At 41.9% G+C, this 16,047-nt stretch overlaps 2 protein-coding genes across 4 annotated transcripts in view; both read right to left on the bottom strand.

Moving 5' to 3' along the window:
* The window catches only part of LOC125024016 (kelch domain-containing protein 8B-like), a 180,427-nt gene extending 175,820 nt beyond the window's left edge, over window positions 1-4,607 (bottom strand). Inside the window, exons 1-2 of one of the 2 annotated variants that reach the window (XM_047611648.1) lie at window positions 4,325-4,607; window positions 4,109-4,196 (exon numbers count right to left, since the gene is read on the bottom strand). The gene's annotated coding sequence lies outside the window, so the exon portion shown is untranslated. Of the gene's footprint in view, window positions 1-4,108; window positions 4,295-4,324 lie in introns of those variants that run through there. The other variant, XM_047611639.1, reaches the window with a different exon arrangement.
* A 2,333-nt stretch (window positions 4,608-6,940) lies between these two features.
* On the bottom strand, window positions 6,941-15,408 carry si:dkey-32e6.3. Of its 2 annotated transcripts, XM_047571375.1 has the most exons (7): window positions 15,062-15,408; window positions 14,042-14,214; window positions 13,234-13,452; window positions 10,993-11,153; window positions 10,771-10,903; window positions 9,787-9,985; window positions 6,941-8,847 (listed from the first exon to the last, which is right to left on the bottom strand). In XM_047571375.1, exons 1-6 carry the CDS (start codon window positions 15,339-15,341, stop codon window positions 9,809-9,811), a joined length of 1,143 nt encoding a protein of 380 aa, XP_047427331.1. In that variant the 5' UTR covers window positions 15,342-15,408; the 3' UTR covers window positions 6,941-8,847; window positions 9,787-9,808. The 2 variants fall into 2 exon arrangements, with proteins under 2 accessions (XP_047427331.1, XP_047427323.1); XM_047571367.1 differs by having other exon boundaries at window positions 6,941-9,985.
* Between the last annotated feature and the right edge of the window lie 639 nt (window positions 15,409-16,047).

The raw sequence follows: 16,047 nt of genomic DNA, 5'->3' as shown, positions 1-16,047 counted from the left end.
CTGATTGGCTGTGTTCTTAAGACGATCCCGACTCTACACACTCCACCACAAGCTGTTTTAATTAACATGGCAGCGTCCTGCTGGCTTGTGGCTTGGCCTTCCAGGAGAAATTTATTGAGTCTGCAAGTTCACAGGTGGTGGGAAAGAAACATGGAAATGAGATCGCCACACTTTCTAATTTTATATTCCCTGCTCAACTCGTAATAATAATAATAATAAAAGTATGTGACTAAAGGAAGTGTTCGACTATCCACTCACATGCCGAGTTAATTGAGAAGGTTGGTGCCACTCTAATCTCTGTATTTTAAATATGACACTACACCAGCAGATGTCATTGTAAATGACAGATCATATACTTTTAAAATCTGCATTAGTTTATGAAAACACATGATGAGATATGCTGCAATTAAAAGTGTACAAAAACAAAGTGCTGATATGTCCATGTGACACCATTACCAAACTCCATTTAACTCATGTGCATTTTATGAACAGTGGAAAAGTGCAGCTGAAATCATTTGCAAAAGGAAAGATCTCCAGGAGGACAAGACAGGAGACACGTTTGGTATCGTGCTTATTTCATACTCCAACTTTGTTGTATGCCGAGATGCACAATGACAATGACGCCTATTCCATTTCTAGTGCTTTTTAAATTAAACATCAGCATCAGTTTTGTGCAAATGTAGCTGCACTTTTCCACATTTTATAAAATGTTCAGTGTGCAGTCAGGGACTACTTTTCCTCAGAGGAGACAAGGAACCAAAATCACGTGATTAAACATGTCAGACAGTAATTTTTAAATTGTGCAACATGGATGTTTTACGAGGTGTTAGTGGGAGATCATTCAGTAGTACACAACTGATTCGTGTAACACATAAATACACAAATATGCAATAAACCAGTAGCACTTCACTGTCTGTTTCATGTATATCTTTAAAGTTTAAAGGTTATTTTCTCTACAAGCGTCTTACTTTCTCTCTTTCCCTCCCTCTAACATCTCACCCTGTCCTAACAAAAAAAAAAAAAAAAGAGAAAGTATCCACATCTTCATTGGCAGGCTTTAAGTCTGAACTGTCCACTTTAAGCAACCCAATTAATCCTCTGATGGAAGTATTGGCCAAGCTCCACACTCATCCTTTCCGGGCTAATGTTTGTAACTCTGTAACTCTGTGATTGTGTGTGTTGCAGCCACTGCACCTGCACACACACAAACACAAACCAGCCTAATCACAGCTACACAAAGTTTAAACTGTCCACTCACAATATTGCTGTCCTGCACAGTCCAGGAGGCTCGTTCATCAACACAAGTGTCTGCTGCATAAAGTGGTTAAGTATGAGTATTAATATCTTCCAGAAGTTGCTGGACATGTTCTAGAACAACTTAAATATCTTTCATATCTGTTTCTATGTCGTGAAACTACATGGCACCAAATTTCCCTGGGAAGAAATAAAGTATCTATATCTTCTTTAATATACACATGTGCCAAAAACACCACATATTCATTTCAGAGTCCAGGTATCTTTGGCATTAAGTTAGTTGGTTACAAAATTAAGACCAAAACATCTTCAATTCCTCTATTCCCCATGTTTCTACCAGAGGAACCAGGATCTGAGTAAAGTCCCAGCTCAACTAGAGTGTTTTTATTGGGCTGGACCCATCAGTATATAAGTTCCCTTATTGAATTACAAAATGACATAACATTATGACCACCTTCCTAATATTGTGTATGTCTCCTTTGTGCCTCTGAAACAGTTGTTTGTGGGGGCCTTTGGGTCCTAGAGGTTTAGGGGAGAGGCCTCTGTAGATCATCCCACAGATGCTTAATCAGTTTGGGATCTTTGGGACCTTGTGCTGTTCTTCTCCTTCTGTTTTTTGGAGTTGTTCCTTAAGTGTTTTTGTGTGTGTCTGTATCAGATTACATCCTGCTGCCATCATGGTGTCATTGCTGTGGGGTGGGGATGCCTGGTCTGGTCTGGTCTAGGTGGTTGCCACATGCATAAGTAACATCCACATGAATGAATGCCAGGTCCAAAAGTTTGAAGCACATTCATCCGTGAGGACCATGACAGTAGGCCACCAAACTAAACTTGAACAAACTTGTTTATCTGTCACATAAAAACATCCTGCAAAACTGCAAATTAGTTGTATTTATATTCAGCATCATACAATAAAATATACTGTGTATTTCCGTGAGCTTTGACAAACACTGGAAGTTAGAGTCTAACTTGTGTAACTTGTGTCCGCATGTGTCCACAAAAAGCTGTGGCCTGAGGCAGCGTATGCCAGTACGTGTCAGTTCATCCGTCCGTCCAACCCGCTCTTTAGACAGAGACGTCTCTAGAACGCCTGAAAGAATTTTCTTCAGATTTGTCAGAAATGTTTCATTGGAAGGATGATTTGCTTAGATTTAAGCGATCAAAGGTCATTTATACAGCAAATAAAACATGCACAACTGTCTACTGTGATAAATTGAGGACCTTTCACGTCCAACTCTCCAATCACTGACTGTTCTCAGGGGACACGTTTGCAAATTACAGAACGTTCAAGAGGACGAGCTTCAATTACTGTTACACAAACATCACGACCAACAAATAACAAACAATTCAACGAGAAATAACTAAACTGCTTTCACTATTCCACCGTGAAATGACAAGAGGACAGAGAATGTCTGGACATTTGCATTAAAACTCCAAGACGACCGTCGGCTCTGGGAAAACAGCTTTGTCAAAAATTACTTTCCGTCTCCGTCACGCGGAGACTCACCAGCTCCGGGACTGCGCCTCCTCTTCTGGGCTCTGACCCGTGGTTTGAACTTCAGAATAAATTTAGCTGTTAAAGTGGGCGTCTCAAGTTGTTTATGCAGCGTTAAGAAGCAACAAGAATAAACAGATTCCTCCTCCTCCAGACGGAAACAATTAAAACTATTAATGGATGAGAGAGAAACACATTTGCAAGTCTTATGCCATGAATAAAAGAAAGAAGAAGTCATGCATTTTCATTTAGTGCTAACAAGCCCTTTTGCCAAATCCAACACCAACAACTAGTTCCGTACATGAATAATTCCTGACAACATTTGTCACTGTCCCCTCTCTGCTGCTGCACTGGAGACGGAGGAAGAGGCTGAGGAGGCTGTCAGAGCAGCCTGCAGCCTTTCCCGGTGAGTCCTGATTGAAGGTGGCATTTTCCTGGCACAATGAGATCTGCCCCAGCTCTATGGCCGCGGCTGTAGCCGCTGAGACAGGCCCAGACGCTGCGTGTCAGCTGTAATCCTCATTATGCAAATGAGGCTCACGCCAAGTTAGGAGCCGTCATCGCAGGTCGGATGGAGAAGGAATTGGCACCATTCTACAACTAAACCTCTCCCTCCCTTTGTACGGGGAGAAGTTTAAACTGTATAGGATGCTGCTCTTCATGGGAAAGCATAGATGGAGAAAAGGAGGAAGTCAACTGTCAACCAACTGCGTAAAAGCAGAGAGGAAACTTGTTGTGAAGACAATAAACTGTGACTCCGTGCGGCTGTCTGACGCATGAATCCAGATGTTGAGCGGCAGATGGCTGCAGCTCGTCTAGAAAAGACGCATCTCTCCGAACAGCTGGATGGATCTATCCTGCGACCTGAATCCATGCACGAGCCAAAGAAACATACAACAGACGTAGACGAACAAGCTTTGAACTCCAAACAATGGCAATATAAAAACAGAGGGAACCCTCTGACTAAATGCTGCTGATAATACCTGCAGCCCAAACTTGCAAAAGCAGGAACATACGACAATTGATGGGGGAATATTCTGCGTATGGCGTCCAAACATGTCATTTCCTTGCTTCTCATCCTTTTTCGCTACAGTTGCACCATTAAATGCAGATATTTGTTTTAAACTCGCGGATGATTGTTTACTCCCGCTCGTATCTGCCTGATGGCCACGGATTGCTCCGCAACGCCCAACAACTTCGTGAATATTTCGGGGCACATGTGCGCAGAGGTGAAGCGCTACACTGCACCAGCCTCCCAGATCTGGACCTTCACAGCGGCGCCAGGGCACCAAAGTCCCCTTTGGACACACGCAATAAAAAAAAGCAGAGGCTGAAAGTTTTAGCTGTACCGGTGCTTACCTTTGTTTACGGCGAGCCCGCGGTGCGTCGGAGCGGCTCCGCGTAAATGTTTGGACACAGCATGATATCAGCGTTCCTCCGTGTGAACCTGTTCAGTGAACGAGTCCAGCCAAACTGACAGTTACCACCGTCCCTTTGCACCGATTCAACAGCATTTCTGCCCCTCCTGCTCTGCTCTGCCCTCCCCTCCCCTCCCTTCTCCTCCCCCTCACTCACCATGCAGCGCGTATTTACGCAATCTCGACAGCGCCGTGCCAGCTGTTTCCACCACAATCCAAGGGGTGACAACACCCTGACGCGGCACCGCAGACGCGCTCCCCGCGGTTTCGGGCTCCACGCGCCTCGACACCAGCATCAGGTAACTCCAGACTCACCTGAAGGGAAGGGAAGGATGCGGCTGCTTCTCAAAGGTTGAGGTGCTCCAAAGCGGCGCTGCTGCCCTCGTGCGGCTCGAGGGAAAACCTCCACCTCAGCGTGATTACCAACAAAACATGCAGTTGTTACTATAAGCGATACGGTTACTCGTCACGTGTCGTATTTAGCTGCAATTCTATTCAGATAAAAAAAAAAGAATCTACGTTTACGCTTAAAACAACAAAAAAAATCTAATATTAGAATATTCTAACCTTTGATCCATTCTGACACAGAATAGGATGTTAATTTTAATGACGATCCATCAGTGCTGAAAGAAGAATGAGGAAATTAAAAATACTAAAGAACTCACATTAACACATGCTTTAAGTTTAACAATTACCTATTTAAGAAAAAAAATATGACTGGATTATAATTACTGGTGGATTAATGCGTATGTGACTTTATTTTAGAAGCTGTTAAAATCATGTTTAATTACATATGTTATTGCTGTGGATCTCTCAGGTAATAGCTAGGATGTTAACTAGTACATTTTATACAGGGTAGATTTTAATTACTAACTTTAGTCATTCGTTTCATTGTAGTTTCATTTCATTCATTTTGCAAATATGTTTTATAGACCGTATATTTAGATAGATGCTGGGACCAAAAGCTGCCATCAAACTCTAAATCAATCACACCAATGACACTAAACAGCCCAATAATCCAACACACTGCGTCAGTGATGCCAGGACGAGCTCAGACGAGCTCAGAACGAACGAGCGCACGCGCACGCGCACGCACACGCACACACACACACACACACACACACACACACACACACACACACAAAATATATTTAACGTATTTAGTTCCACTTATACTTGGATCAGTGAGATCTGCCCTCCCAGCTCTGCATTAAAGTCAACTTCCATTTTAGAAGAGTCACAGTCTTACTTTGTGTGAATGAAACCAATCACATTTCCTTTGTAACTGGAGAAAGATGAATTTATAAATCAACTTCTCATGTCTGTAAGCAATAATAACGATTTTCAAGTTAATCTGTCTGATGTGATTCTGATAAAATGGGAGACGGTTTGGTTTTACTCAGCTGTGAAGTGCTTCAGATAAAGGTTCAGACGCCGTCTATGAGGCTAAAGCATTGTTAAGTGCAGCAGACAGATATTTCCATTCTAACTTGAAGAGGGTAGATAATAATGTTGTCAAAGGAACGACATAAAAGTCTGACTCTGTGATGACTTTATCAACAGGGAAATAAAGAACAAGGCAGAGCTGGAGAAAAGACTTCACAGAGAGATCAAACTCGTCTGTGAAATTCTTTAATGAATTCTCAGAAACACTCAGACCATCTGCATGGGACCTAAACCCTCAGATGATGAGTCAACTTCCAGCAGCAGCAGCAGCATCAGTCACAATCATGAGTTAATGTGTCTGACCTCTGCCACAGTGAAGCAGTCGATAAATAATGCTCAAGTTTTTTTGTTTTTTTGTGGAGAGAAGAGGGAGACGAACCTCACAGCTTTGAATCTTGATCCAGAGGAAGTTTCTCATCTCACATTTATCCTCAAGTGACCTCAGAACAGCTGATAAAAAAAAGCGTTTGATTTAAAATGGCAGAAAGTCAAATGCATCTAAAACAGTCAAACAAATAAACTTGATTATTTCCCACCAATTACCATATGCTTTGTACCTCGTGTCATTTGTATCCAGTGGACGTCGCCACCGCACACGTTTACAGATCAATATCAAGGATCAATACGTGACCTCTATCTGAAAATCAGTCATCCAGCCGTGGCCTCGGGGCCCCATTGGTTTTCCAACATGGATTTAATCCTGACCTTTTAGACCTTTTAGGGTGTCAAACATGCGGCCTGCAGGCCAAATCCGTATGAATCTGCACAGTGCAAAAAATTACATAAAAGACTCAATCAGTCACTTTCCGTAACTGCTCGTCCTTCGTTGGACACCTACGGCCAATTTAGAATCACCAATGATCCTAAGGGGGAGGAAACCGGAGTACTCACGCAATCCCACAACCTTCTTGCTGTAAGTTTCATTGAAAGGTGTTCTGCGAATGAGCTCGGACTCTTAAAGTGTCACGAAATCCCATAATTCTCTTAAATTCTCAGCACATAAGAGGAAGGTGGACTTCATATGATCTGGTCACATGATGCCCTCCATCATCTCCGGTGATGCTGGTGATGGGAAAATGTGAAAAAAGTGTTTCCATTGCACTCTTAATAAACTTTAATATTGATAAGTCTGAAAAACCACCTCATGAGAGCGTAAAAATGTTTTAGCAATATCTGAGAGGGTTTTCAAAATGTAGCCGTTTACCAGTTTTTTATTGTGATATTTAGGTTTTGCACATTTCTAAGAGTAATAGAAACGAAAGCAACTACCGCAACTGAAATATCTATGTATCTAAGACTCATTTAGTCATATCACAGAACACCAAGCTTCTTAACAGCGCTTTATTTAGCTCTGTAGTAAAACTTCACACCAGCAAAAAGAAACAAATGAAAAATAAAGTTTGTTAATATTTCAACTTTTTCAAGGCTCAAATTTTAACACCGTTTATGATCAATTTATGGATCAGCATAAAAGATTTCCTATGTGTCATATGTCTCATATTACTGCATTTCAGTGTAACATCTTTCAGACCAAAAAAATGCTGCATAAACCAAAACAACATGAAGTAGACCTCAAGAACCGCAGTCAGTCTTCATCAATGGCATCAGCTTGAACGTTTTTACAGACTGTGGCTGGTCTAACGTCATTATCTTCAATTATTCATTCAGTCATTGTTCTAATTTTTATCCTAAACGTTTTCTTGCATGTATGTGAAAAAGCAGGAAGGTCTTTTACGGCTTTTATCAATGAAATCAGAAGAAAATGACGTGTTGCATCATGCAGCATTTACTCAAACACACAATTCGTGTACAGAGCTCTGATTGGTTCAAAAAGCTGCTGCTGTCACATATACAACCCAGAGGAATGTCGAAGAGTTGTTCAGTAACAATGAGGAAAATCCTCTCTGATCTTTAAAGGAGGTTTAGCGCCACCTTGAGTTTGTCCCTACAAACCAGTTCCTAATATGCCAAAGATCTTTCTAAATTTTGGTTTGAATTTGTGCTACATTTATATGAAAAGCTGAATATTCAGTAAATAAAATTATATTATTTATTACTTCAGGAATAAACACACAGGACTACGAAGCTCAAATAATAATAATGATAATTAAGCCTCATGTATCCCAAGACGTTACTAATGTTTTCTAGCTTTCTTTCATAAATATAGTATTTAATGGATTTAATTTTTTCCCACATGGAAACAAAGCTGTTATAAAACTGGAATATGTTTTTCTCACCAGTGTATTCACTTCAAGTCCTCTTTTTTAAAAGGAATCTATGCTTCTACAGTGCTGCTTAGAGGTTTATGCACAACATTTCTGCAAAGAAAATATATAAAAATGACTAAAACATCAGCGGCCAGACGAAGAGAACCCAATCAAATGAAAGAAATATTATACTTGAGCATTTATCGGGTGTGATCCTTTGGTCGGTTTCTGGTAACTGCTGATCAGTGGTCTACAGCAGCTTGGAGGGATTTTAACCTCAGAACAGAACCACTGAGATGTTGGTGGGTTCCCCCATGTGAAATGTTAGCGTCAGGTCCTTCCACAACATTTCTCCTGGATTAAGGCCAGGACTTTAGACTTGGCTGTTCCTAAACATTCATCTTGTTCTTCTTTAACCGTTCATGGGCTCGTCGCCGTCTTGCTGCATGACCCCGTTTCTTTTCACATTCTGCCATTTTCTTTTAGGATTCACTGGCAGAATTCAGAATTCCTTGGTCCATGAATGATGACAAACTGTCCTGGCTCAGAAGCAGCAAAACAGGCCCAAATAAAGACGTTAGCACCTACATGTTTCACTGTCAGGTGGAGGTTCAGTTCAATTCACGTAGCGTCAACAACAAAACAAACTGTCTCAAGACTCCAATGATGATGGTACAGATACATGATAAAGCTGATGATGTTACATGACAGTTTGAGAATATAGGAGGTAGGCAGGTTGGAGAACTGTTCATTCAGGTAGGAGTGGATAACTGCAGGAGGGCATGGAGAGCACGGTGAGCAAGGTTCTGATGCTGGAATGATCTTTGTGGGTGGACCACTCCTCCATGTTAACTTGTAATCCCAGAGGTGCTCTCGCTTTTGCAGCTCGCTGATATGTGGCTCATTTCCCCAAACAACAAATACACAATCATGCTATTTCTGTTCCGACATGTTTGAGTGGGTTCTCTTTGTCTATTTTGTAGCATTTCCACTGACGTTGCCATTCAGCCGTCTCTTTAAAACTGACCTGAGGAAAATAAAGCAAATAAAAATCTCCCAGTAAGCTTAACAATATCTAAAACGTCTTCTAAAATATAAAAGCTGTAATAATAGTGCTTTCAAATCTAAAAATGAATCCGTGCAAACACATCCCAAACCCGTCTGAACTCCGAAAAAGTGCATCCCAGATACTTGACCACATCAGGAAATCAGCTATGGAACTTTTAGGATTCTTAACAGAAGCATTTTCTCATATTCAATGATCAGTTATTAAGCCAGTTGTTGTTAAGAGTCTCTTTATAAACGATTACATTTATAGTATTTTTATTCTAAATAAAATCCTCAGTAAAAAGATGCGTCCGTCATCTGGAAGTATTCAAGTATTACCTTTGGGTTTTGTAAGTGGAGGTAAACCATAGACAGTGACTTAACTTCAACAAATGTTCCCAACGGAGAAGCTGCATGAACTCTGAGTCACAAAAAGAGTAAATAGAAGACTTTGATTGACTTTTTAGTTTGACCCTAATTATGCAGCGAGCCACAAACTCCACAGAGACGGAGTGATTATCCTGTGGAGTGATTAGTCACGGAGCCCCTGCTGCATTTTTAAAGAGTCCGGCCCGAACCACTTCACCACCGCTTCACTCCTTAAACGAGTCAAAAACTGTTTGAGTCGCGGTTCAGCGGACGACACCAGACAGAGCAGCTGATATAATATAAGAACCCTTCTTATCGTTTAATGTGTCCTCCTGCAAGTTTTTAAAGAATATTTTGAGATTAGCACAAACATATTTAAGTAACACTCCTCCACACGTAACCACCATACATTTGATTATTGATTAAACTCTTCTAGCTTTGCGTTAAATAGCTCTACACATGTTGTGTGTCTGCGTCCTCGGATTGATTGTATCGTCTGTGTGGACCGTACTCTAAGCGTGAGTTTGTCTCGTGGGTGGAACAGACATACAGGAAGGGAAAGGGTTTGAGCTCTAGCCTGCTTCCTGCTGGAGGTTCCTCTCGTAGTTTTCCAGACAGATGTGGACGCGCTGGGTGAAGTAGTTTGGGTCGGATATGGCCTGGAGCAGGTCGGTCTGGATCAACGTGAGGTCGTACAGCTCGGAGATGCAGGCCGTACGAGTCTCTGTGCCGCCTGGTTCCAAGAACACCTGAGGGAACACGCGCAGGGCTGAAGCTTTTACACGGTCGGGTATCACAAATGTTTCTAATGTAAGAACCAGTAAGGCCCTGTTCTTGAGAAACCCAATCGTACGACACAGTTGCACAATTGCACTCCAACAGGCTGACACAATTTGCAACAGATTAGCCACACAGCTAGTCATCTACTGAGCAACGCAGAATTAATCCATCCTCAGTTATAAGAGCACACTGCATCAAAGACACGTTAGAAACGCTCACTCACAGAGAAACAGCAGCATCAGTGGCTAAATTCAAAAATCTGGCCAAGAAATAAAAGAAAACGGGGGCTAACGCTGCAGCGTAACAATGGAAATGTCACGTAGATGTTTAGACAAGGATTAACAATTAAAATAGTTTTTACTCTGTTTCATTCATTGTGTTCTTCTATTTTGTATCTGTAAAGTGTCTTTGAGTTCCTGAAAAGAGCTACATCAATAAAATGTTTTATTTTTATTATTAAATCAATTAAATCAATGAAAACATCGAGTTTTAATTAGAAACTGATCTTTATGCCGGTAGTAAAATAACTAATGTCAGGATGTAGATCAATAAATAATGAATTAACACGTGTTAGACTTGTTCCAAAATGAATGTAAGAACATGCAGCACCTCCCCAAGTCATGACACACACAAACAAAAATGTCCTGTGCTGACAAAGGTGCTTATTACTAGACTCAGGTCCGAGGTCTGAATGGGACCTTACTGAACGTTTGCACTGAGGCAGGAATTTAAAATGCTTTTAAAATGAAAGTACCTTCGGATTGACGACCGTGTCCTCATCGTTCTGCCGTATGTTGTCATCTATGAAGATGTGCTGTACGTTCTGGTCAAACGGATCCACCCATAGCGGCTTCCCCCCGCGGTGGGAGAAGGTGTTAGCAGCCCACCTGGACAGAGGACGGGGAAGATTTGAAAAATGGTAAAAACAAATAAACGAAGCCACGTTCGTGTCTGCGCTGAGGAACGTTGGGCGTACCAGTCGTAGTGATCCTGGAAGCCGGCCATGCCCTGGGCCGAGCTGAAGTACTGGTACAGGCCTCTGTCCCCGTCGTGGGAGGACAAGCGTTCCCCGGCTCGGGTCACGACGATCCCCCTCTTGCTGCAGCGGATCTTTCCCGCGGTCATGTCCACATTTAGCTGAGGCGAGAGCGAGAGTTCGAGTCAGAAAGAGAAAAAGGGGGAAACAGTCCTACCTTCTGGTGTGAAGCTTAAAACCACAGGAACCTGCTGTAAAATGTGACGCAGCAGGGAAACAATATTTTGTCTCAGTAATGGAGTGATAAAAAAGAGAAATCCAAAACTCCCTGTGGAAATACCTGGAAATCTAACACGTTAACAAAATGAAACAAGAATTCTGAACCTCACTTTAGCCATTATTCAGATTTCTGTTGTGGAAATGGAGCAAACTAGTGCACATTTAAGCAGATAACCCTTCATTTGGAAGGTGACAGCCGGTCAGATATGTGAGAATTCTTTAAGCAAAGGCGAACTTGTTCTAAACATTAAACGTTTTGCATCAACAGCACCCGAGAAAAACCTGAGAACCCGCTGACGTCCTCACCTTAAGACAACGGGACACCACATGCAGATGTATAAAGCTACTTGCAGGTTTACAGCAACATCACTAACGGTGAAGACTCTTAGTTTGGTCTCGTCGCTGACACGTGTTTAAGGTCTTACATCATGTTTGAATGTTAATCCTACGCTGTGAATATAAAGGAGAGTATTAGTTTTGAGAACTTGGGTCTGTAACGATCTGAGGAATCGTTTCATCCTGTTTCGCCCTCCAGCTACAGATGAGAATCTGATGGATAACAGACAAATTCCCCACCAGTCTTTCAGATCTGAAGATGCTACTGGGAGAAAACGACTTTAAAAAAAACCTGCAAGTCCTGTTGCTCTTGTTTCAGCTTGTTTTTTTGGATATACCACGACCTGGATGACTAAGAACCTTCACAAACACTATATATACATGCATGACGCTGGCTTTAAGTTATAAGTTGACCAATCCCCCAGAGGTTTGGTATACGAATTGAACTGCACCCGTTTCCCCGTTGCACATATTCACCACCAGTCAAAAGTTCCAAGAGCAAGAAACTGAAGCTGCTGCACCCAGAAAGTCATGGAGGCAGAAAAAAAAACACCTGAAGTCCAATCAAATTAGGAGCAGTCAGAACAATCACGTTATATCCTGTGATTGATTCTCCTCTGCTGCTTCTGTCACACACACACACACACACACACAGATGACTTAGCATCTGACAGGTTTGAATAAGATTTCCACTGAGCTCCCCTCCACTCAGCTAACTCTCCCTGACAGGTTCACCTCTAGACATCCCCCCCCCCCATCGCCCATCCATTTACAACCTCCGCTGTCTTCTCAGAATCAATGTGTTCCACTCCAGTAACTTGGAGACGTATGTTTGTCGAGGGAAAAGGTCTCGTCTTTAAGGACACGGAAGGTCTCGCTCTGCAGGATATCGTTGGTGAAACCAGCATGTGGTGGGAGTTGCATTGATGTGCATGGTTCTGAAACAACAGCATGAGTTGTTCTCCATTGTTTTACGATGGAAATTGTCAGCAAAATATTCTAACTGCATCACAAATTATGTAGGTGGTCACTCGAGACTCGTGTGGCGCGATGCATTTTGATACCAGTGGTACCTGTGTTAAAGCTGGTGTGAAGAGGACGAGTGGGAAGATGAAAGACTTTATACAATTAATTTACAAGTACTGGAGGTGATGTATGAAATCAGTACAGACCAAGCTGAACAAACAGGTTTACAGTCTTTGTCTGTCTTTGCTCCGTTTGTGCAGCTTTTGCACTGATTTGTAATGTTTGCATCATTTGTACTGTTGCATTAGCACATTCACTTATTGCTCAGTCCCTCGTATTGTACTTCATGTCTTCATGTGGCTCCATGGTTCTAGGGGAACATCCTCTTATCTCACTACATCCTGCACCTCCTGTATATGGTTCAGATGACAATAAAACCTTTGACTTTTGACCCTTAAAAGCAAAGAAATGAAAGTACAAGTCCTGTAAAGCTCCATGATCTCAGTGTTTTTGTTGGGTCATAATCTGATTCATTTCCTTGGTTTTATTGCTTTTATTACACCTCAGCCCGAGTTAGGACCTGTTGAACTGACCCTAAGGAGGCATTAGTGGCACGGTCTCGTTTTATAACTCGTGACCGAGCTACGGATCCTACTTCACCTTCAGGTCGGGCAGGTCGGGGAAGAGCGGATGAGCCCCGTCGTTCATGGCTCGCGACACGGCCTTCAGCGCTTGAGGTAGATCGATTCCGAACGTACGGAAAACGATGGCGAACTCGTGCCCTTCCTTCACCAGGTCTCTGAGCAGCTGGAAGAAGGAGGGCAGGATCCAGTGGTACAGGCGACCGTCCTCTCCTTTTATCGACAGGTCTTCGTCAGCCTGCAGGGAACACAAGAGTCAAGCAAGCAGTCAGCGCCACGTAATTACATCAAGCAGTCGAGCTGGTTCGGAAGGAAGCAGTCAGCGCCACGTAATTAAAAAAATGCAGCATGGTCAAAGATTAAACAGAGAACATGTTGGGCCTGTGAATCAATGAAAAACTAAGCATCTTAAGCGTCTCCTAAAACCAAAACAAACACAGGAATTCTCTGATCTGATCCGGCAAAACAAGCTCAGTGGGTTATTTCTACACATACATTAAACAGGTCAAACAGGATGAGTAGCTACTGTCTGAAAAACCTACATTAAACATAATTATTGCTATTTCTAACTGTGGCCAGATTTAAGTGTAGGTGTGAACACTGTATCTGATGTTAGACCACATCTGGACTCATTCCTGTAGTAGAGTTAACACACAATTCATCCTGGGTCACATTAAAGACCTTCTACTCAACAGGGGGGCTTTCACTCATTCATAATTTTACAAATGATCACCTGAAAAGGGAAAAAGCACCGGAAAAATGCTCATTAGTCTCATGACTCTTTTAAAAGATTTTCCTGCTGAATCTCTCTCTCATGTCCCTCTTACCTTGGCGCCCTCGGGCCAGCGGAGCAGCTCCAGATGTTCGTCCCGGACGCCTCGGAAGCGTCGCCCGGCGGCGGAGGTGAAAGCAGACGTGTGTCCAAACTGAGAGTAGTAACTGACAGCGTCGCTGCAGGGAGGGAGCAGGGAGGGGGAGTCACTCAGCCATTCCCATTTTCCTGCACGGAGACAAAAAAGCTTTTGTGAATGGCTTTAAAATGGAGACACAACCAATGGGCAGCCACGGGAAATGAAGAGAGGGGATTCATTTTTAAAAGTGCTAGAGCACTAGAGCACTTGGTAAGGGTGTTAAATTGACCGTTTTTTTTAAATGTAGTTTGGTGTGCGTCACATAACAGGAACAGAGCTACAGAAACTGTCGGATACACTAATTTCAGTTCTCTCATCTTCACAGTTCACGGAAATAAATATGTTTCGGTTGTGTGATGTATAATAAATACCCACACATGATTTCTTGGAGATACTGACAACTACTCTATTAAGTTAAGCACAAAATGGGATAAACAGGAAATAAACACTCTTTTCTGTTAGCTTGTGTGGTTTATTTAGTATTTTAGAGAATTAATTTCCCCACAAAATAACAATAATCCTTCAATTAGTCTCAGAAATTGGTCTAAAATACATGGTTTCCAGTGGATGTCATTTTCTGCCAAACTTCATTTAAAAAATGTGTAGTTTAAGGCCCACTGAAACATTTTGATAACACATCAAAAACTGGTAATTGTAGGCGTTTCACTTGGCTACTCTATTCCTGACCTTCCACTCGGCCTATATCCATCAAAGTTGTTTTATGTCAATAATAGACAAACATATAAAATAGTTCGTCTGTTAGCAGGAACTAAAGAGTCTTAAACTGACCGTTTTTTAAATGGAGTTTGGTGTGTGTGTCACACATTACTGGAAGGGAGACTTTCCTGTATCACCTGAGTGAACAGATTCCTTTCATTCCTGAGTGATGAGGAGAACAGCTATTAAAACGAGTCCCACAGTGAAACCCCCGTGTACCGTGTTTGCTCATCTTCCCCCAGGTGACAGTGGTCAGGTAATAGTCCAGGGTCGATACAGTCTTCTCAGACGTCACCGAGTCCGATACCAGTATAGTGTTGTTGAGGTCGACATGCAGGATTAACTTTTTCCTCTGCTGGCTGTGGTTTGAGGACCAGGGACTCGGAAGGACCGTTCCCGCGGGGTCACTTGTCCCACACCCGGGCTCGGGGACATGTCTGTCCTCTGTCTCGTCCTGTTCGTCCGTTCGCCGGCCGCTGTTCTCACCGAGCTCCGCCATCAGACCGGTACGATGCGCTGTGTGTTTGAAAATGTTACACCTGTGGTTTGCTGGTACTTCCTGACTCACTGCGTTTCTTCTTCTGCGGTCAGTCTGGGAGTTGTACGCTGCGACAAGGCGTGAAACAGCGACCCCTACCGCTTTGAGGTAGATGGCGCAGAGTTTCTGATGGGACAATTAAATTAAATTAAATTAAAATTAACACATATTGTTTTTGTTTTTTGTCATTTCTGTCTCTCTCTCTCTTAAATTTAATTTAATTCATAAAAATTCACTGACCACTGTATTACTTGTTTATTTTTTACTATTATTATTATTTTTAGAATAACCTATACTATGCTACTATTTCTGTGTGTTGGTTGTATTATTTTATTTTATTATTATTATTTTTTTTACCCAAAAATTATCCTTTTTAGTTTAGGAAAAAAAATACCATGTATACCTGCTCTGTCATAAACTGAAAAATGTTAAATATAAATGTAAATATAGATTATACAGGTGTGTAAATGAAAACTTGGGACAACGAAAGACATCAATTACAAAGTGAACCTCTGCAATACCTGCTGACATTAACATGGAATAAATGAAAGCATATTTTTATATGTCATTTTAATGGTTTAAAGTAAATATTGATATTGAAATATCAGTAAAATATCTGAGTTGGGGACATTTTTGTGTGTAGATGGAGATAAACCGGCACTCACAA

This window comes from Mugil cephalus, chromosome 1, assembly GCF_022458985.1.
Source record: "Mugil cephalus isolate CIBA_MC_2020 chromosome 1, CIBA_Mcephalus_1.1, whole genome shotgun sequence".
NCBI lineage: Eukaryota > Metazoa > Chordata > Actinopteri > Mugiliformes > Mugilidae > Mugil > Mugil cephalus.
Note: the sequence above shows the minus strand (reverse complement) of the source record. Positions and strands in the feature narration are given on the sequence as shown.